A 23,751-nucleotide genomic window follows, 5' to 3' on the forward strand; every position below is an offset into this window, starting at 1 on the left:
TGGGAAGTGAACAGAGATTCCTAAAATATTTAAAAATATAAACCTAACCTCTTGAAGTGAACAGAGAAATAAACTTGGTACCATTCATTAACAGTTAAAAACTAAAAAGACAACAGAAGGGCGCTTACCTGTGAAGCAGGATATCCCGGAACCTGCCCCCTAAGAGGGGGTGCTTCAGTCTGGCAGTCCTGCTGGGGGTACATCCAACGGGAGACTGGGGTTGGGCTGTTGCCAGGTGAACGGTAAGTGCTTGGAACCTCTGTGGAGTAATTGGTCTGAGCATACCCAGGTGTGTAATAGGCCCCAGGGTACGAGGCAGTATTTGTCCCCGGGCCAGTGGGGTATGGTGGGCCATATCCCCCATTTGTGTAAGAATTCAAACTCTGGAAAAAGCAAAGTTGGAAGAAAAGAGATGAATGAGTACAAGAGCTGAAATGCCCTCACCCTGAGAACTTTGGGAAGAAAGGAGATGAGTAACTAATGAAAATATCAACTACCTAAGCAACCCTTGAGAGGTGGTCTTATATTATTATTGTATACATATATTAAACTGATTATCACTTTAGAGTCCCTGTTATAACAATGGGAAGGTATATTGTGATGAAAGATGAAGTAATGGCCTTAGAACGGTGCTTTTCAACCATTTTCATAAGAACACCTGACAGTTACACCCAACAGGAGGGAGCTTGTCCCCACACACTGGAAAAGGGGCTCTGGGAAACCTGGGAGAATGGCTAAAGAAAGAAAAGGACCCTGATACAACAGAAAGAAAAAAAGACCACAGAGATAGACTGAGCCCTGCCACAGGCTTTGTGTTTACTCTCTCTACTTTTTCAAGCAGGAAAATGGAAATCATTAACTTATTCTGCAGGGTTATTGTAAAAATTAAATGGGATGACATATATAAAGTGCTCAGTACAGTGTCTGGTACATGGTATGCTCAATAACTGATAATTTTTATAATACCATTGTTGTTAGTATAATTATGGCAAGGCCAGGAAATGAACCTGATCTGATTCCAAGCCTTGTTTTTTGTACTGTCTCACACTGCTTCCCAAATTACAGCGGACAGAGACAAATTCCTCACATACTGCTTCCTGCAGTTTTATATCAGCTATCCAGACTATTATTGATACCTAGAATCCTCAGTTTAGTAATCCAAATAAGGCTAAAGCTAAACTTTAAATGATTACCTTCAGGTTTTCCGTTAATTTCTACTCTACCTTGTAAGATGGTAAAAATGAAATCAACTTTTCCTGGACTCATCCTTCTAAAACTAGACAGTCTTTCCCATTTTAGGTAGAAGAAGAAGAAGCTTGTGATAATAAAATAGACTTATTGTGGTGATCATTTGATAATGTACATAAATATCAAATCATTATGTTCTACATCTGAAATGAATACTAAATGTCAACTATACCTCAATTAAAAGAGTAGAATCCTGATACCTTCTACAGTTGTTAATGATTAAAGAAAATGAAATTTAAATCTGATTCCAAGTCTACCACATCAAAAAGAGGGACAGGGACTTCCCTGGCAGTCCTGTGGTTAAGCCTCGCATTCCCATCTCAGGGGGCATGGACTCAATCCCTGGCGGGGGAACTAAGACCCCCCATGCTGCAGGGCACACTCCCCTCACCAAAAAAAATAAAATCCCTTATACAACATACACAGCTGAAGACGATTAAAAAAAAAAGAATGTGACTTTGTACCGTTATTCAACTTCTAGAAGTCCTTCCTAAGGGACTTTTCCTAAGGGAATCATTTCCTAAGGAAATGATTCAACTAGAGAAAAAGTTATAAGCATGGATTTGTTCATCAGAGTATGATTCACCATCACGCAGTATTGAAAGCAACCTACACGTCCTGCACTGATGGAATGATTAGGTCAGTTATAGGCTATTCATTGAAGGAATTTTATTCCGTCTTAAAATTCATTGTAGAATTGACCAGACATCTATTGACATTAAAGAATTATTTTTAGTGTTTATTTCTTTAAGCTTTAATAATGGCATTGTGGTAATGTTTTAAAAACGACCCTGTATATTAAAGATACATACTTAAGTATTTACAAGAGAAATAATGTGATATTCGGAATTTTCTTCAAAGCACATTAAGGACATGGGTGAAACATGAGGGCCATGTATTAATGATACTTGCTGAAGCTGAGTAAGGGGTACATGGGAGATCACTGTGCTATCCCATTACTTTGGATTATGTTTGAAAATTTCCGTTATTAAAAAAAAAAAAAAGAGTTCTTGTTATTTCACCCTGTAACAAGTACATAAGATAACCAAAAAGTAATATTAAAAAGTATATGTAAAATAAGTTTAAAACTGGATAAATATAACTGGGAGAAGGCTGAAAACAAATTTACCAGAATATGGACATATTATGATGACAGAGTGGCTTGTCTCTCTTTTATTTCCCAAGTATTTAGTAATAAAGTTGTATTATTTTTATAGAAAAAAAATTATGCTATTAAAAATGTCACAAAATCCCAAGTATGTCTAGAAACTGGTGGGCTGCACAGACCATAGCTACTTCCATCTAGTCCAATTTTTTCATAAAGGGAAACTTGTATCTAAAGACAGCAAGCTGGGATTTGAAACCTGTCAGCTGATATGGCAACAGATAAAATCTGAAACTGATCCACTATAAGGAGAATTAAACAAAATCTCTGACAGTCATTGAATTTCTGTAAGACGTCTCATTCTGGATTCCAGAAAAATCAAAAGACTGGAGCTCTTAAAACTCAAAACATATTCCAAGTGCTGCTTTTGTTCTAGAGGTAAATGTAAATATGACTCAGCATTTGAAAGTCAAAATACTGTCACACCATATGGTGTCTCACTGCAAGCTGAAGATTATCCGGGAGGAAATACTTCTTCCAAAAGTTGGTTTTACAATTGATGGACTGCTTATAGATGTAGAATCCAAAGGGGAGAAAAGTAGCCAGGTCTCTCACCCAGAAAGTGATACACTGTTAATGGATTCCCTTTCTATTTGGTAATATATGACTATCAACAGCAAATAGACCCAATCCAAGTGGGAAAAATTACTTTTCCATTAGCAACACCACGATTCCTCCTGTTTTGGTTATCTCGAAAAACATGGAAAGCTTCACCACAAAAGGACTCCAAGCCTTCATAATTATCAGCAGTCAACATCACCTTGAGTTTCTCCTGACACTTGCTTTTGGAACTGCCCAGTTTATCATCATCCACTGGTCATTTCCTCAAGCATCATCTCTACTTATAGAACTGGTCCAATTCTTGTCTCACAAGAGCTCCAAACCACGGTACTTAATAAGCTATATTTGACAATCCAGTTCTCCTTTAAATTAAATGAACAGGTTATTACAGGTTCTGACCAAAGTCCTTTTGCATCATGATTTCTCAACTTAGAACATTTAGAATGAAGAAGACTTCAGTTGTCTTTCTCTGAGCATTTCTATTCCCAGGCACTCAGCGTTCTGTGGTGAAATCTTCCAGAAATCAGGAGAATTATCTTCTTTATTAGAAAATCAATGTGAAACATCTGTCTTTCCTCCTTTAGATATGTGGGGAAAGCAGCTTTAGAAAAACAAGTTGCATTTGTGACCAATGAGAGGGTTTTAAACAAACAACAACAGAAAAAAACTACCACAGGGACTTCCTCTCTGGCCCAGTGGTTAAGACTCTGAGCCTCAGCACAGAGTTTGATCCCCAGTCAGGCAAACGAACCAAAAACCCCCACCACAATCATTACTAGAAAACCTGTGTGTTTACCATACTTTTCCTAAGTACCCTCTGGGTCAATAGATCAGAGCTACAACATGCATGATTACAACAGAGTCAGAAGAACATGTATTAGCCTTGCAATCCTTACAGACCATGACTAAGCATAATCAAATGATCACAGTTCAGAGATGTTTCAGAGTTTTTAAATCTTCTGAAGAGCAGGTTGGCAGCAAAGAAAATAAAGAAGTTCTTGGCTCTCTAATCACTGTGAAAAGTAATCTGGTTGTATTAAATAAAGATGTACATACCCAAACCCACCAATTCCACACAGTAGGGATATGCTTGTCTCGTATGTCGTACAATAGAAAAGGGAAAAACAATGCTGAGTTAAAAAAAGCAAGCTGCAAGAGAATGCTAGGATGAAACCACTTACATCAAGTTTAAAAACTTGATAATATTTTAAAATAAAATGTTTTAAAAATGTTAAATTGTACTATAAAAATGCATATACAAGTAGTAAAAGCATAAAAACACATATGATACATAAATATAACTTCAGCTTCAATCCCTGATTGGGGAACCAAGATCCTGCAAGCCATGGGCCATCATACACAAAAACTTTTTTTAAATGGGCAGAGGATCTGAATAGACATTTTCCCAAAGAAGACATACAAGATGGCCAGCAGGTACATGAAAAGGTGCTCAATATCCCTAATCACCAGGAAAATGCAAATCAAAGCCACAGTGACACGCCACCTCACCCCTTCTAGAATGGCTATGCTCAAAAAGACAATAAGTACTGGGTGAGGATGCTGAGAAAAGGAACTCTTGTGTACTGCTGATGGGAAGGTAAACTGGGACAGCCACTATGGAAAACAGTATGGAGATGCGTCAAAAACTAAAATCAGAACTACCGTATGATCCAGCAATTCCATTTCTGGGAATACGTTCAAAGGGAACAAAAACACCAACTTAAAAAGTTATCAGTACCCCCATGTTCACTGCAGCATTATTTAAATAGCCAAGACACAGAAACACCCTAAATGTCCAGCAGTGGATGAATGAATGAAAAAAAGGGAGACAGATATATACACACACAATGGAGTATTATTTAAGCAAAAAACCAAGGAAATCTTGCCACTGGGACAACACGGATGGACCTCGAAGGCGTTAAGTTAAATGTGATGCACAGACAAATACTATGTGATCTCATTTATGTGTAAAATCTAAAAAACAAATGAACAAACAAAAAAAGCCAACTCACAGATACAGACAACAGACTGGTGGTTCCAGAGGTAGAGCAGTGGGTTGGTGGTCAAAGGGTACAAACTTCCAGTTATAAAATAAATAAACCACAGAACGCAACATGTACTCTAGCAACTATAGTTAGATACTGCATTTTACATTTAAAAACTGACTGAGAGAGTTTTTCTCAAAAGTTTTCATCACAGAGGCTTTCCTGGTGGCTCAGTGGTAAAGAATCTGCCTGCCCCTGCAGGGGACATGGGTTCGATCCCTGATCCGGGAAGATCCCACATGCCACAGAGCAACTAAGCCCCTGCACCACAACTACTGAGCCCAGAAACTACAACTACTGAAGCCCTGGCAGCCTAGAGCTTGTTCATTGCAACAGAAACCACTGCAATGAGAAGCCCACGTGCCACACACAACTAGAGAGCAGACCCTGCTCTCCACAATTAGGGAAAGCCTGCGTAGCAAGGAAGACCCGGCTGCAGCCAAAAACAATACATTAAAAACTTCTTTCATCACAGAAAACAAAACTTTGTAACTATGTATGGTAACAGATGTTAACTAGACTTATGTGGTGATCATTTTAGAAAGTAAACAAATACTGAATCTTTACATTATACACCTAAAAGTAATAATAACATTATATGTCAATTATAGCTCCATAAAGTAACAAATTTTTAGAAATAGGTACATTTTGCATTTGTTGTTTCCAGGTCCTGAGAAATAATCTATCATGAGTCAAGCCACTTCTGCCTTACATAGTATCTGCCTAGATATTTCCCTACCTCTGCGTTAAAAATGTTAAAATGATTAAGATAGACTCCATTACATAACAAAACCCCACACATCTTTACTATAAAATCTCCACAGGTTCTGAAAATAAATCAGATCATCAAGAGAAAATTCAGAAAGTTTATCAATTTCAGATCATACCTGGCTTTGCATTTCCGGTCTTACAGGGTATGTACTTGGGTAAGGAGCCCGAGGTCGGGCAGCAGAATTCCAATAGTTAGAATTGTAACTAGGATATGGTGGCTGCTCCTAAGGGAAAAAAGGAAAGTAAATTCACTTTTACTAACATCCTTACGTCATTCTGAAAAGCTGATATAGAGGCAGGTGTAAGCATGGAAAAAGTCAAGAGACAAAAAGCAATGGGACCCCACTCTAAAATCACTCGTTATTAAAACTGATGCAGATACACGGTAAACTGTGCGTCCGAGAACAAAGCAGTTATTAACTATTCTTGTGTATTATGCCAAGTATATTCAGTAACAAATGATAATATCTACTATGTCCAGACAATTAGCAAAACCGGAGACATTCAATTCCTTTACCCCTCTCCAATCCCTAACCCATCACTACTAATTTAATGAGTGCAGCCCAATTAGTTCTTTGCCATTGTTAAGAGTAGTATTTACTTATCTCAACAGCTTTGCAACTTGTAGTTGATATTTTACTATTAAGTGAAAAGTGAAGTTGCTCAGTCGTGTTCAACTCTTTGAGACCCCATGGACCAGGCTCTGCTGTCCATGGGATTCTCTGGGCAAGAGTATTGGAGTGAGTTGCCATTTCCTTCTCCAGGGAGTCTTCCCAACCCAGGGATGAACCTGGGTCTCTCGCATTGCAGGCAGATGCTTTTACCTTCTGAGCCACCAGGGAAGTCTTTTACTATTAAACTTTACTTCAAATGCAAACGTCTTCAATACTCAACTTCTTTGCCTGCCACACCCCTAGGTTTTTTTACATTCTACTTTCTGCTATGGCTAAGCTTTCTTCTGGCAGCCCAATGCGAGAGACCCGGGTTCGATCCCTGGGTTGGGAAGACCCCCTGGAGAAGGAAATGGCAACCCACTCCAATACTCTTACCTGGAGAATCCCATGGATGGCAGGGCCCGTCCATAGGGTCTCAAGCAGTATCAGAAAATTAGGTAAAATAATTACCACTCCAAGCAGAAAATCTAGCTATGACATTAATTTCTACAGCTTTCACTCTAATCATTTGCATAAGCCAATATAGTCTGATAAGAAACAAGATCAACTCAAAACTTCTCAGGCTATTTTAATATATGTACTTTTATCCCATAAATTGAGCTATTTTACTTTGAGCTTTATAGTTTAATTTTAAGCTTAAATAGGATCTTCAAATCTTCAAATATGGTTTCACAAAGAAATTCACTGGCAGTTGTAGTCACTGAGAATTTAATTATCACCATCTGAGCTTAACTGCACTGCTTACCAGTTTCATAACACTTTGTTTTCAAAGCATGCAGTTATTCCACATGACATTATACAAGCTGGGCAAGTAGCATCTCCTTTACATAATATAGCAACTAGAGCAATACAGAAACGAGCAAACTTCACACCCTAACAACCAGATTTCTCAATCAAGCAAATTCCTCTGATTATTAACTACCTTCCTTCCCCCAATTAAGTGGCATTTGACTCAGTTGTTTCTCTCTACCAAGAATTTGAATCTTAATTAAAAAGAAGTGAAAAGACAAGAGTTGAAGCTGACTCACCCCAGCAATGGTGAACCGACACCTAAATCCCCAGAACGTCCTTGGTTTCTGTCCTTTCCTACTGATTCTCCAAAGCCCCCTCACATTTTTACTGCCTCTCCACCCTCCCTCTCCTCTCTCCTTCCTTACTCAGCTTTCCAACACCTTCATCCCTTACCACTCTCCCTCAGATGTACTCACCCTGCAAAAACCAACTACCCACTGACTTTCCATCTGCACTTCACCTAAGTATCAGTGGAGAGAAACACAAGCTCTCTGGTTTCACACAAGCAGATACTCAGCACTGCCTAACAACCATACCACCCTTCCTCAGTATGTTCATCCCACTCTGCACAGCAACTACTAATACTTCACCTTCTTGTCCCCTCAGACCTCCAGCATCCTCTTATGATGACACCCCTCACTCATCAACTGGTAACTTTATCTCATCCTTCACGCACACACACAAAGCAGCATTCAGACAGAAACTGTCTTCCTACTTTCTGAAGTTAGCAATGTGTCCCTGTCTTCTCAGAATGTGTGAATGAACTGTCTTTGGCCCTATTAAAAGGCCAAATCCTTCCTGATAGCTCTGGACCACATAACTTCTTACCATCTACAGAACTTTCACGAATTATCTCTTTCTCCTAGTACAGCAGATTGCCTCTCTTAAAATACCAACTTGCCCTCAAGACTATCCTAAACAAATATTAAAACCTATTTTTAAACTACTATAATTAACAGTGTGACAAGTGATTGGGTGTCTAATGAACAATAACTTGACTAACAATAACCTGATAGTTGCTGAAGATGAGTGATGGTATCTGAGGATTTTATTACACTAGTTTCTCTACTTTTACAAAATGAATGTGTCACAAGTTTCATAACAAAAAGTTAAAAATCAAAGCTATGGGGCACAAGGTAGACTTCCCCTAAATACATCCTGTTTTGTACACTTGACTTTAGAATAATTATGAACATTTTACATAATTATGAAAGATAATGACCTATTTTTAAATCCCTGAAAAGAAGCAAAATAAAATAAACACTAAATATTGAATTGATAAGACAACTTCACAGAAGGAAATTCTTACAAGTGAGTATAAAGCACAGTAATCTGACCAACATTACAACTGAGGTAAATAGTCTGTAGACTCCCCCAAATGAATTTTTCAGTAACCAAATGAATTTTTCAGTAACCATATTAATAATTATCAACATTGTTGGTACTGCTAATGAATGATTACACTGGTGTGATTGGAAATTAGTATTTTCATAATGGGAGATGAGGGATACAAGAATAATGGAATAAGAGGTTTCCCAGGCGGCTCCGTGATAAAACATCCACTTGCAATGCATGAGACGCAGGAGATGTGGGTTCAATCCCTCAGTTTGGAAAGATCTCCTGGAGGACGGCGTGGCAACCCACTCCAGTATTCTTTTCTGAAAACTCCTATGGACAGAGAAGCCTGGTGGGCTACAGTCCATGGGGTCGCAAAGAACTGGACACGATTGAGCGTCAGCGCACACACACGTTTCACTCATTTATTTCAACAAATGTGTTCAAGGACCCACGATTAACCAAGCACTGCAGTGTGTGGACAAACAGGGGAGGCCCCACGGAGTTTACATGCCACAGAGGAGGTAGATAAACCGTAAGCAAATAATCAACAACAGCAGAAAGAATAATGACTTAAAACCCCCACAGCCCGGGAATTCCTCACTTCCACTGCAGGGTGCACGAGTTCCATCCCTGGCTGGGGAACAAAGATCCTGCAAGCCGCCCAGCAGGGCTAAACAAAAGACCGTATAGTCCTTAAATTTATGTGAAAATTTTAGTTTGAATTCAAACTGTATCTTAAAAAAAAAAACTCTGACAAATTGATAACCACACATATACAAAAAAATTAATTCAAGTAACTCTTCAACAATCTTCTGAAGGATATCCTTAACGGTATACCTTCTAAAGGTAAAGAAATGCAAAGAAATATTAAATTAATAACATGCTATCAGTAATATTAGTGTTTTAAGTTTTCAACTATTTTGTGTGTATTATAGAATAAAGGAAATCAATAAATAAAACAGTATTACTGAGAACCAGTATTTTCACATGGAAAAGGATAATATATTGACTAGAAAAAGATGAAGATGAATTGTGCATGGTGGATGTAAACTGGAGGAACAGGTATAAATTCACATATTTTAAAAATGTAATTTAACCTTGTATGCAAAACAGAGAAATACGGGTAAGTGACAGCATGCAGGTGTTAAACAAAGGACTTAGAAGTCAACACAAATTCTAATAACTCTTTTGCACCCCTGCCCTCCACCTTGAGACCAGCATATTCCATATAGGAGCTGTCATTTGAACCCAGCCCAGGACCTGAAGATGAGCCCCTGCAGCGACCGCACAGAACGTGAGTAGGAAACATTCACTGCTGTTAAGCTACAACTCGGAGTTGTTTTTTACTACAGGAAAAATCAACTGATGAGATAACTAAACATCCAGTTGGAAACATAACCATACATAAAAAAGAATTATTCCTAATGACTTTTAAATCGTATTACTTTGACTGTACATTCTCAGTGGAATATATTCCAAGGACCAAGTAAACTGTAAAGAAACCTAAACTCCACCCATGAGTTAACTCTTGGTCAAAATACAGGTATTATTACTTGTTTCATTGAGACATCATTTACTACCATACAATCTGCTCATTTAAACTGTGCAAGTCAATGGTTTTTAGTATATCCAGATATACGAAAGCACTATATGTGATCATCACCACAATCAATTGCAGAACATTTCAAACCTCAAAAGGAAACTGTTTCCATCAGCTACACCCTCCTATCTGCCATTCCACAGCCCTGCACCACCACTACTCTATCTCTATAGATATGGATACTCTGGGCACTTCATAGAAGTGGTAGCATATATCATACAATATGTGATTTGTGGTATAAATTGTGACTGGCTTCTTCCACTTATGACTTAGGAAATTACAAGGGTTTCCAAGAGACCTATGCCAAAAACCTGGAGTAGAGATCAATACATATATATTTTTTTCTATTCTCTCACACAGCACAGAGTTGAATCTTTTTTTTTTAATCCAGTCTGACAATCCCTGTCTTTGACTGGACTGTTTAACCTATTCACAGTTGATGCTATTATTGATATAGTTGGATTTACATCTGCCATTTTACTTTTTGTTTTCTATATCTCATATTTGGTTTTGTTCCTCTATTCTTCCTTTACTGCTTTTGCAGCCAGTGAGTATTTTCTAATGCAGCTTTTTAATTTCTTTACTGAGTATATATAAATATTTGTGGAGCTGTTAAACTCCACAAATTTCCAGCTAATTTCTCTACTATTTCAACAAGACCCTGGGATGTGAATTGTTCCACAAACCAATCCAATCACATCTGGGGTCCTTGGAAGGGACACCTCCCAAAGTCTGTGTCTGAGATGTGTTCTGACTCCAATCGGCTCCTCCCAGCTATCTTTTCCCCCAGTTCTCTCCAGCTAACTAGCTAGCCTACAGTTTAGTCTTTATTTGCAATGAATCTACCAATCTCCTCCCAACTGCCTTTCACAACTACCTCTAAATTTCTGAGAACATCCCCAGGCTTCAGGTTAGCCATATTCTGATGCAAATAAAGTCAGTTCCTTTGGGAAAACATCAGGACCTACTGGTTTTACAACTTCCGCCTCCAGAGAAAAATGTCTGAGCCACATTCTGCAGTTGGGTTGGGGACAAGGGTGTGCTTCTGTAAGTCACCCATGCTTTAAGAGCTGAGCACCTGGAAGAGGGAAGACAGGAACCTCAGGCCTTCCCAGCTTGCCTCCAAGCCAGGGAAAGGGTGATCAGAGCCCCGGTGTCCTGCTCAAGGTAAAGCCCCCATTCCACAGGGAGGGTCAGGGTTGGGGTAGAAACACAGCTACTAACCGCGCTAGCCCGGTCTGTGGCCTCTGCAACAGTAGCTGGGGGCGAGATGAGCAATGCTGACGTGCTGTTCTCCCAGGATGGCTGGGACCTGGGGAGCCAGCAGCTTTGTTTTATTTGCCATCCAGTCTGGAATGGAGTTTCTGTATCACTGAGCCGGGGTGGGAGAGGTGGAGGATCCCACAGAATCTCACTACTCTTACTGAGTTTGAGTACATTTTCTATCATAAATGTTTCTTCGTTTGCTAAATTAAATTCCCTGAGACGATTTCCAGAGACTTTAATATGGTTGTTTTAAAAATATTTTTCACCAGTTTCATGGAGGACTGGGCCCACAAGAGCTCCTCACGCTGTAATGCCCAAGTTGGAACCTGGCATTATTTTAAAGTTATTTTATATGTTATTGCAAGACTGAATTAATATGAGTATTTGTAATTACCTTAATATTGTTAAGAAACCAAGATTTCATATAAAAGTAATAAATACAGTGCTCACTTCAGCAGCGCATATACTAAAATTGGAACGATAACAGAGATTATTATGCCCCCTGCACAAGGATGACACGCAAATTTGTGAAGCTTTCCATATTTTTTGATAACACTGTATCGTAAGTGATTAAAACTAGCTAATTAGCTAAGAGAATAGAACTTAAGTATTCTCATTAAAAAAAAAAGATAAATATGTGAGGTGCAATGAATGTGTTAATTCTTGATGGTGAGAATCCTTTCACAACATATACATATAGCAAATTATCATGTTGTATGCTTTCAATATATTACAATTTCATTTGTTAACTGTACCTCAATAAAGCTGAAAAAAATTTTAAAAGTAATAAATACAATCTAAGAAGAAAAATAATGACATTAAATTTAAATTAACACAAATATGAACTCATTTATTTTTGTTTTAAAATACTTAGTCACAACATTGAAAATCAACTATATGTCAATAAAAAAATCTTAAATGCTCATTTTGTATAACTCTGTTCATTTAAAAGGTCTAGAAGCAATGACAACACAATAGCAATCAGTACACCTCACACCAAATGTAACTTCTGTACTAGTGATCTTAAAAACTATTAGCCTTCAGCAAGGAGATCAAACCAGTCAATCTTAAAGGAAATCAACCCTGAATTTTCATTGGAAGGATTGATATTGAAGCTGAAGCTCCAATACTTTGGCCACTGAACACAAGGAGCCGACTCATTGGAAGAGACCCTGATGCTGGGAAAGACCGAAACAAAAGGAGAGGCGGCAGAGGATTAGATGGTTGGACAGCATCACCAACTCAATGAACATGAATCTGAGCAAACTCCGGAAGACACTGAAGGACAGGGAAGCCTGGCGTGCAACAGTCAGTGGGGTCACAATGAGGTGGATACGACTGACTGAACATCTGGCCCTCAACTCCAAACCCAGCATTCTGTAGCTGGCTCTGAGATGCAGGATCAGGTCTGTAAACACTTCTCTTTATCACTTGTTTACTGTTTGATTCTGCCAATAGGGGGCACCAGCTTAGAGGAGGGGAGAATGGACTTGATCCTTCCTGTGTGCTTGCTTGCCTCCAGTTTCTGCGACTGCCAGGCCAGCAAAGCCCGGCAACCTGCAGGCAGTGTCGGCCAGCAGCCGTCTCCAGACTCCTCTGGTTTCCTAAGAACTCCCATGGAAGTACCAATGCCAGTGCCTCCTTGGTTCCAGTGACACAGGTCATTCTTCCAAGTTTCCAGGTTCTATTAATTCCACAATCTCTCCCTCTTTATTCCCCAGCCCCAGGAACTGAGGTTGTTCCCTGCCATATCTTCTGAGTTACTTCCATATTCTCTTTTTACCTCTTCAGATCTCCAACACCCATTTAACTACTTTCCTAAATCAAATTCTAACGAACTAGTATAGGTTCTATTTTCCTACCTGGATCCTGACACATATAGCTTCTAAATAAAATTCTCTAATTAAAACAAAACAAAACAAAATCAAGATGTCTTAATGGAATGGCTGAGTATAACATCTGGGACAGGCTATATAACAAGCCTGGCAAATCTTGTACCAGAAATCAAAGAAACAGTCAAATATCAATGGGTCATGTCAAAAGAACTCTGAAGCCAAGAAGAGGGGTAGGGTCTCCCACTGGCTTAATATAAGATCATTTAAGCAATAAAAAGAATGACTGCAACTGACTGAAACACACTTGAAATATTGAATATATACATGTAGACATAACTATATGTTATACAAATGAGCTCATAAAAATATTTTTTAAAATAACACAGTTCAAAAAAAAAATAAAATAAAATAACACAGTTCTTTTTCTGTAATTTTAATGCGGTTTAGAGATGAATAAATACTTTTCCATTTTATCCTCAGAGTCCTTTTTTTTTAAAAGGTGGATTAAATTTTTATACCTTGATTGTGATAGTGCTTACATAATCATATGCATTTGTCAAAATTCACAGAGCTATCCCTTAAAAATGGTGACAAACAGTGAACTCCGGGAAGCAGTAAAAATTATTATTTGTATTAAGTCTTAATTTAAAAGATTGCCTTTGCTTTTTTTCCCCCTTTTGGACAAAATGGAACAAATCTAAAAATATTCCCAATAACAATGAAAGTCTGCAGCTCAACGCCTTCCTAACATGACACTAATTCTGTGAAATAGCATTTGGTTTCACAGGAAGCTGGCTGAAGCTGTTCTAAAACCAAGTTGCCAATTTTATCATGTGCCCAAGTCTTTCCAAACCTTTTATGTGCTGTCTGAAACTAGCCAAAGGTGATGCTAAAAGATGATATAGACAAATACGATAAAAGGTTTTTACAAGTGAGACTATTATGAATTAAAATTCTTGTGACAAAGGAAATTTTATTAAAATAATGCAAGTTTACTTTCTTCTCTTTTGAAAAGAAATACCTAAATCTCAGGTGAAGGCTGAAGTCAACTCCCTTCATATTTATCATAGAACTATCTAGTCCCATAAGAAGTGGATATATGGTTAACTTTACAAAGTGATTTGCCACCACGCCTCCAAAAATATCTCCAGCCCAGACAAATCAAACAGCAGAGGAATCTGAGTAGTCCTGGTTCTATCTAAGATCCCTTTACAAATTTTTTTTTCCCCCCAAGAATTAGACAAAAATTATTAGAAAACTCCCAGGTGGCTTCCCAGGCGGCTCAGTGGTAAAGAATCCACTTGACAATGCAGGAGCTACAGAAATCATGGGTTCAATCCTTGGGTTGGGAAGATCCCCTGGAGAAGGAAATGGCAACTCACTCCAGTATTCCTGCTGGGATAATCCCATGGACAGAGAAACCTGATGGGCTGCAGTCCATGGGATTGCAAAGAGTTGGATATGACTGAGCACACACACACACACGTTAGAAAAATACATTATAAATTATTTTTATAGCAATCTATTCCAAATATCACTAAAAAGCACTTTCTGCTCCTGTATTGGCCCATCATCACAAATCTCAGCTTTATTCTCACATGGGTCTCTGCTGTGCTTCCTACACAGCCTCCTTTTCCCTCGCACCTACTTCAAACATTCACCATATTGAGTTCCCAGCTATCCCATCCCACTTCTTTTACCCTCAGAAAGCCTCCTGCTTCATCAACCAAGAGCTGGAACTCCTGCAATACCCTCCCCTCCCAACAGCTTCATTTCCCCTTCTCTAGTTCTTAAGGGGGTTTCTCAGGTCTTCCTCAGTTCTTACTCCACCTCTTCCCAAGCCACATTCCATCCTTCTGTTAGTATCTTTTTTCACAATCTACTAGCTTTCTCTCTCCTCTGCTGACAAACATTCTCAAGCCACTGAGTCCTAAAAAGGCTTCCTTCAACCCTGGTTCCCAGTCAAGTGGCCACTTCCTCATTCACTAACAGTTTACACTAGTTGTCTTCCCAAATCCCCCAGTGATTATTTTTACACTATTTTAAAGTCTCACCATTAAAATCAACAATACTTTAACTGCCAATCCAAATGCTTCTCTTCAGTTCTCCTATCACTAACCTGCAAAGTAGCAGTGGTCTATATCACATGACATCCTGCTCTTCCTCCTATCCAAGTATTCTCACTCATTGTCTTCTGGGTTCTCTCTCTCTGTCACCCTCCTAGATCTCAAAGCTCTCCCCTGGCAGCATAACCCAATCAGGTCATTCACCCACGTTTCCATGTGGTGACTCTCCAATCACTGTCTCCATCCCCTGACTCCCTGCTAAGCCCTACATCTATTGCATTGTTCCCACAGACAACAACTCCTCAATGCCACAGACTGTAAAACTGGACATCGGGAAACAAAAACAGAAAATCTCAGACATCTCATTAATCAGTCGCATACACTGCATCCAGAGCTTGGTAACCACCATCACAAACTGGCTTCCAGCAGAAATGAAATAAAGGTGGGACTTCCCTGGTGGTCCAGTGGTTAAGAAGCCACCTTGTAATGCAGGGGAAGGGGGTTCCATCCCCAGCTGTGGAATTAAGATCTCACATCTACACCGCAACGAATGATGCCACACAACGCAACAAAGATCTCACATGCCCCAACTAAGACCTGATGCAGCCAAACAAATCAACATTGTTTTTTAAAAAGAAATGATCCCTAGTTTTTGGTACAAAACTAAACCACATCTTCCCATAAAAACCTGTTCCTTTTCCTTGTTAATCCTGCTGCTGCTAAGTCACTTCAGTCGTGTCCAACTCTGTGCGACCCCATAGACGGCAGCCCACCAGGCTCCCCCGTCCCTGGGATTCCCCAGGCAAGAACACTGGAGTGGGCTGCCATTTCCTTCTCCAATGCATGAAAGTGAAAAGTGAAAGTGGAGTCGCTCAGTCATGTCCGGCTCTTAGCGACCCCATGGACTATAGCCCATCAGGCTCCTCCGTCCATGGGATTTTCCAGGCGAGAGTACTGGAGTGGGGTGCCATTGCCTTCTCCTTGTTAATCCTAGGAAATACTAAAAATTCAGAATCCTTCTGTTTCTCCTGCAATCCTCACTTCCAGATGATATACCACCTTTGAAAATTCCTTTCGAATCTATGTAACTCATTCTGAAACACGTCCAAAAAATAAGTAGACATGGTAAATATAATAAAAGCTAATAAAATCTAGGTAGTGGATATGTGGGTCTTCACATACAATTTCAACTTTTCTATGTTTGAAAATGTTTATAATAAAATGTTGAGGAAAAAAACCTATCTACATTCATTCAGACATTGTTCAAACACATGCCGTTTTCTTTTCTGACCTAATTTGGGAGCCTAACCTGAGCTGTCTCCCCAAACCCTCCCGTTGTAACCATCCTGCAAGATGACCCCCAGTGACCCTGCCTTCTGTATGCACATCTGAGTGAAGATGCCTCCCACACCGTACCGGGGTCAGTCTCTATGACTAGTAATATACGGCATGTGTGAAGGTGTAGCACTTCCAGGATGAGGCTGTAAGAGGCTGCGGCTTCCCGCTCCCGTCCATCTCAGCACTCTCTCAGATGACTTGTTCTTGGGGAGCATGTGAATCACCCAGTTGTTGTTGTTCAGTCACTCAGCCATGTCCAACTCTTCACAACCCCACGACTGCAGCACACCAGGCTTCTCTGTCCTTCACTATCTCCTGGGGCTTGCTCAAACTCATGTCCATTGTGTTGATGATACAATCCAACCATCTCATCCTCTGTCACCCGCTTTTCTCTTGCCCTCAAATTTTCCCAGCATCAGGGTCTTTTCCAATGAGTTGGCTCTTCACATCAGGTGGCCAAAGCATTGGAGTGTCAACTTCAGCATCAGTCCTTCCAATGAATATTCAGTTGATTTCCTTTAGGATTGATTGACTGGTTTGATCTCCTTGCTGTCCAAGGGACTCTCAAGAGTCTTTTCCAGCACCTCAGTTTGAAAGCATCAATTCTTCGGTGCTCAGCCTTCTTTATGGTTCAGCTCTCACGTCTGTACGTGACTACCTGAAAAACCACAGCTTTGTCTAGACAAACCTCTATTGGCAAAGTGATATTTTGTTAAAAGCTTTGGGCAGGGCCTGAGATACAGCATTTCCAACAAGCTCCTAGGTGATGTATGTGCTGCAAGCTTAGGAAGCAAACGACAGCACTGCAAGTGTAGCTAACAAGGTAAAAAAGAAAGGAAACAGTAAGAGGTTCTCCCTTTTCCCTGCCGTATTCAAACACATTAATGTAGAGTCAAGCCTTTGTAGTGGTTCAGAGCAACCTCATCTCGATATGTTCAATTCCATTGCGCAACACTTCCCAAACATGATATGCATATGAATCATGTGAGGATCTTATTAATCTGCAGCAGCAGTAAGTATGGAGGAGGAAAGAGTCTGCACTTCTAACAGCCCCCTATCGAAGCTGAAGCTTCTGGTCCATGGCCCACAGCTTTAGAGTAAGGTTTTAAAGGGTTCCTATACCCTTATGATTATACAGTGGAAGTGAGAAATAGATTTAAGGGACTAGATCTGACAGATACAGTGCCTGATGAACTATGGACTGAGGTTCGTGACATTGTACAGGAGACAGGGATCAAGACCATCCCCATGGAAAAGAAATGCAAAAAAGCAAAATGGCTGTCTCAAATAGCTGTGAAAAGAAGAGAAGTGAAAAGCAAAGGAGAAAAGGAAAGATATAAGCATCTGAATGCAGAGTTCCAAAGAATAGCAAGAAGAGATAAGAAAGCCTTCCTCAGCGACCAGTGCAAAAAAATAGAGGAAAACAACAGAATGGGAAAGACTACAGATCTCTTCAAGAAAATTAGAGATACCAAGGGAACATTTCATGCAAAGATGGGCTCGATAAAGGACAGAAATGGTATGGACCTAACAGAAGCAGAAGATATTAAGAAGAGATGGCAAGAATACACAGAAGAACTGTACAAAAAAGATCGTCACGACCCAGATAATCACGATGGTGTGATCACTCACCTAGAGCCAGACATCCTGGAATGTGAAGTCAAGTGGGCCTTAGAAAGTATCACTACGAACAAAGCTAGTGGAGGTGATGGAATTCCAGTTGAGCTATTTCAAAACCTCAAAGATGATGCTGTCAAAGTGCTGCACTCAATATGCCAGCAAATTTGGAAAACTCAGCAGTGGCCACAGGACTGGAAAAGGTCAGTTTTCATTCCAATTCCAAAGAAAGGCAATGCCAAAGAATGCTCAAACTACCGCACAAGTGCAGTCATCTCACACGCTAGTAAAGTAATGCTCAAAATTTTCCAAGCCAGGCTTCAGCAATATGTGAACTGTGAACTTCCTGATGTTCAAGCTGGTTTTAGAAAAGGCAGAGGAACCAGAAATCAAATTGCCAACATCTGGTGGATCGTGGAAAAAGCAAGAGAGTTCCAGAAAAACATCTATTTCTGCTTTATTGATTATGCCAAAGCATTTGACTGTGTGGATCACAATAAACTGTGGAAAATTCTGAAAGAGATGGGAATACCAGACCACCTGACCTGCCTCTTGAGAAATGTGTATGCAGGTCAGAAAGCAACAGTTAAAACTGGACATGGAACAACAGACTGGTTCCAAATAGGAAAAGGAGTACGTCAAGGCTGTATATTGTCACTCTGCTTATTTAACTTATATGCACAGTACATCATGAGAAACGCTGGGCTGGAAGAAGCACAAGCTGGAATCAAGATTGCCGGGAGAAATATCAATATTTCTGCATCTCAGATATGCAGATGACACCACCCTTATGGCAGAAAGTGAAGAAGAACTCAAAAGCCTCTTGATGAAAGTGAAAGAGGAGAGTGAAAATGTTGGCTTAAAGCTCAACGTTCAGAAAACTAAGATCATGGCATCCAGTGCCACTTCATGGCAAATAGATGGGGAAACAGTGGAAACAGTGTCAGACTTTATTTTTTGGGTCTCCAAAATCACTGCAGATAGTGATTGCAGCCATGAAGTTAAAAGACGCTTACTCCTTGGAAGTAAAGTTATGACCAACCTAGATAGCATATTCAAAAGCAGAGACATTACTTTGCCAACAAAGGTTCGTCTAGTCAAGACTATGGTTTTTCCTGTGGTCATGTATGGATGTGACAGTTGGACTGTGAAGAAGGCTGAGCGCCGAAGAATTGATGCTTTTGAACTGTAGTGTTGGAGAAGACTCTTGCGAGTCCCTTGGAGTGCAAGGAGATCCAACCAGTCCATTCTGAAGGAGATCAGCCCTGGGATTTCTTTGGAAGGAATGATGCTAAAGCTGAAACTCCAGTACTTTGGCCACCTCACTCGAAGAGTTGACTCACTGGAAAAGACTCTGATGCTGAGAGGGATTGGGGGCAGGAGGAGAAGGGGACGACAGAGGATGAGAGGGCTGGATGGCCTCACTGACTCGATGGACGTTGAGTCTGAGTGAACTCCAGGAGTTGGTGATGGACAGGGAGGCCTGGCGTGCTGTGATTCATGGGGTTGCAAAGAGTCAGACACGACTGAACGACTGAACTGAACTGATACCTTTTTTAAGTCTGACATGTTTAACTATGTAAAACTGCAAAAAATATGTCAAAAACCACAAAAAGGTCAAAAGACAAGCCACAAATTTAGAAAAGACATTTGTAGTATGTAGGGCATCACCTTTATCTTTTTTATTAGTTTCCTACTGCTGCCTAAGAAATTATCATCCGATACTTTTTGAGTTTCAAAAATATCTGCCTGAAAAACTCTTGAAATGATTTACAAATGCCCATTACACATTCCAGCTTTATCCTCCACCCCTCCAGCACCATCACCCACCTGTGTGCACACCTGTACTCCACCATACCTAACAACTTCCTGCATGACACTGAGATCTTAACTTCTCTAACCTTAAAAAAAAAAAAAAAAGTCACAAAGTCATGTCCAACTCTTTTGTGACCCCACAGACTGTAGCCAGCTAGGCTCTTCTGTCCATGGGATTTCGTAGGCAAGAACACTGGAATGGGTTGCCATTTCCTTCTCCAGGGGATTTTCCCAACCCAGGGATCGAAACTGGCGGATTCTTTACTGCCGAGCCACCTAGGAAGTCCTCTCTAACCCTAACCAAAAACAAAACATACTTTTGTTTTGATATCACAGCAAGTCCAGGCAGAGTCTTCAGCTCAGCGGGCCTCCCCTCTATCCCTTCAAGTGAGCCTCAGTCTAGTTTGCCTACTTACAGGCCAAGTATTTCATCACGCTACTCCGTCATGGGACCAAAATCCCACAGCTCCTTATTCCAGATTTAGACAGAAAAATTATGGACCTTTCTTAACAATTAACCTCCCACTACATGTTTTTTCTCATACCATTTTTTAAAGATATACCATAAACCTCACCCTTTTAAAGTGTACAATTCATGGTTTTAATATACTCAGACTTGTGCAGTTATCATCATTAAATTCAGAGTATTTTCATCATCCCCAAAGGAAACCCCATACCCTTTATCTATCTTTCTCAGTGTCCCCAGGTCCACAACTCCTGAAAACAACAAATTTTTCTACAGATTTCTATATCCTGGAATTTTCCAAAAAATGGAATCATACAATATTTGGTCTTTTTGTCTTCATCCATGTAGCACATTTTCAACGTTCATCCATTTGAAGAGTGTTTCAGTACCTCATGACTTTCTATGGCTAAATAATTTCATTGTATAAATACACTGTGCTGTGCTGTGCTTAGTCCTTCAGTCCTGTCTGACTCTTTGCGATCCTATGGGCTGTAGCCCACCAGGCTCCTCTGTCCGTAGGGATTCTCCAAGAAAGAATACTGGAGTGAGTTGCCATTCCCTCCAGGGGTATGAATATACTATATTTTATTAATTCTTCAGTTGATGAGCATTTGGGATATTTCCCTTTTTTGGTTATTATAAATAAAGTTGCTATGAACATGTGTGTACAGGTTCTTATGTGGACATGTTTTCAGTTCTCTTGGGTATATATCTAGCAGCAGGCTTGCTAACAGTACACTTAACGTTTTTAGGAACTGCCAAACCGTTTTCCAAAACACTGAACCATTTTACATTTCCACCGGCAATGTCTGGGAATTTCATTATTACATTTCAACCAATGAGAATGTTATAATTCCTGAAGACAAGGAGAGGTGTGCCCTCACCATAGAACCGTAATCCTCTACGAAGAATACTGCACTAACAAAACAGAAGTATATTTCCGGCACGACGACACAGAATAAAATGTCAGAGGTCTTAATATATTGAGCAAGCGAGTTAACCTTTCACGGTCAGCAGTTCTTCCATCGTAAAACAGGGACGCTGTAATGACATCTACGTTGCAGTCACCGTTAAGATTACACACAACCCACGGATAGGTGCTTTCCAACACTGATGATGATCGGTGATTCAATACCCGGCTATGCTTTAGGGGCAAAGGGCTAAATGCCCAGATCCCTCCCTTTCCTTCGCGTTCCTTCCCAGCGGGAGGGGGCTGCAGCCACATCCGTCCTTGGAGAGAGGCGGCCCCCACGAACCACGCAGGATAAATTGTGAGGATTGGAAAAGCAAAGCCAGGTCACTCCAGCCCAACCTCATCCCCCAGACGAGAGATTCGCAGCCTGCTACTCAGCTTAGCAGGTTCAGCGCAGGATCTTTTTTTTTTTTTCCTGGTAAGAAGACATTTATTACGGCTGAAGCGCAAGAGAAGGGGCAGAGAAAACACAAGCATATACCCCCACCCACGATCCTAGTCTCTTGTCTCTCCAAAGCCGTATTAGGAAAACGCACGAAACCCAATTCATTACGAACTCTTGGCAGCTGTATCAATCCCAATAGCCCTCACCCCCAAAGACTCCCTTATCGGACTCCCCCACCCCACCCTGGGGACCGGTGGCGCAAAGCTCACCTGGTGGCCTCCGCCAGCACGACCAGGCTCTGACCAGGCGCCTCCAGACGCGTAGTAGCCATCGCCTCCTCCGCCTTCCCCCGGCCAGGTGGTCTCCGCCGGGCCGCCCCCGCGCCCCCGCCAGGAAATGGGAGGCTGGGGAGGCTCGGGGCGTGGGGGATAGATGGGCGGAGGCGGGTGCACCGGAACATCCCCACCCCCAGGCCCGTAGTAGCGGCCATAAGACGGGCCGTCACTGGGGCCGTAGCCCGAGCGCCTCAAGGCCGACATGGGCTCTGCCGCCCCCAAGCACTTCCCGCCCCCCTGCCCCTCACTGCCGGCCCACCGCGCAGGCGCCGGCGGGGAAGCGCGAATGGACCGCAGGGAAAGGGGGTCGGCCTGCAACAGCCAATCCTGGCTGGATCCCGCCCCCCACCCCCGCCCTCCCCTCCGCTTCCGCGTCCTGAGAGGCCGAGGGCGGCTGTCTGTGTCTCTGGGGTCTAGGAAGCAGGAGAACGAGCGTTCCTTAAAAGGGAGAACACACCTCCGCACTGTCCGTGCAGTCTAGACTCCTCTTCCCCTTCTCGTCAGGGATATGGAAAGGGTATCCCGGGGCGGGGGTAACCACATGAACGGTCCCGCCTCTTCCTGAGGGCGGGCACGTGGCCCCGGAAGTGGGTGGTGTACATGGCGGCGTTTCCGGCAGGCCCCGGCTGCTGAAAGCCGCGGCGGCGGCGTTGGTCCGGGTCCGGGTTCCTGTCCCGGTCCCGCAGAGGCGGCGACCGCGGTGGGAGGAAGGAGGTGTGGGACGCGCTGGCCCACCGCCGCTATACGCTGCAGCTCCATCTCGACTCAAAATGAACTATATGCCTGGCACCGCCAGCCTCATCGAGGACATCGACAGTGAGTAGTTCATCTCCTCAGAGTGAAGTCTAGGGTGAAACCCTTCCTCCCAGGAGGGTGCCTCTTAAGGAGGAAGCTGATAGAATGAGTCCGGGCCGGGGGCGGTGTGTATTTAGTCCAGTTCTGGACGTCCGGCGTTGGCATCCTAGCAGGATGCCGGAGTCACGGGACACGCCGTTTGCCGGAGTCACGGGACACGCCGTTTGCCACTTTGTCGACTTCTGCCTGTATCCCGCCTCTCGCAGCTTCCACCGGATCTCCCGGGCAAGCTGTTGAATTCATTTCTGCTTTTCAGGGATGCGGCTGCTGAAGCTCACATGTGAAAGTTACCGTTTCCCCGGTCCATCGTCTCCCACCTGTGGTATTTCGAAGTACCAGGTGGTTACTGGGTGGATGAATGAGAATTCTCAGAGAAAGGGTTCTTGCAGAAACGAAAATAGTAATACAACAGCAGTTGGACTTAATTAGCACTAAACGTAGGGTTTATACTGTGTGGCCGTTTGCAGTCTTTTACCGTTTGAGAGTATTTAGCTTTTCAGACTGCAGAAGGAAATGGCAACCCACTCCAGTGTTCTTGCCTGGAGAGTCCCAGGGACGGGGGAGCCTGGTGGGCTGCCGTCTATGGGGTCGCACAGAGTCGGACAC

The 23,751-nt window shown here is 41.6% G+C and overlaps 2 protein-coding genes across 2 annotated transcripts in view; one reads left to right on the plus strand and one right to left on the minus strand.

Moving 5' to 3' along the window:
* The window catches only part of BAG4 (BCL2-associated athanogene 4), a 25,121-nt gene extending 2,508 nt beyond the window's left edge, over positions 1-22,613 (minus strand). The window contains exons 1-3 of the mRNA XM_010838778.1: positions 22,225-22,613; positions 5,907-6,014; positions 129-383 (exon numbers count right to left, since the gene is read on the minus strand). Coding sequence (XP_010837080.1) covers positions 129-383; positions 5,907-6,014; positions 22,225-22,494 — 633 coding nt within the window. The 5' untranslated portion in view covers positions 22,495-22,613. The remainder of the gene's footprint in view (positions 1-128; positions 384-5,906; positions 6,015-22,224) is intronic.
* Positions 22,614-22,651: 38 nt separating this feature from the next.
* Positions 22,652-23,751, plus strand: part of LSM1 (LSM1, U6 small nuclear RNA associated) — a 10,456-nt gene continuing 9,356 nt past the window's right edge. Inside the window, exon 1 of the mRNA XM_010838777.1 lies at positions 22,652-23,106. Within this exon, the coding sequence (XP_010837079.1) occupies positions 23,061-23,106 (46 nt within the window). The 5' untranslated portion in view covers positions 22,652-23,060. The remainder of the gene's footprint in view (positions 23,107-23,751) is intronic.

The sequence above is a fragment of the Bison bison genome, unplaced genomic scaffold (assembly GCF_000754665.1).
Source record: "Bison bison bison isolate TAMUID 2011002044 unplaced genomic scaffold, Bison_UMD1.0 scf7180017864105, whole genome shotgun sequence".
Classification (NCBI taxonomy): Eukaryota; Metazoa; Chordata; class Mammalia; order Artiodactyla; family Bovidae; genus Bison; species Bison bison.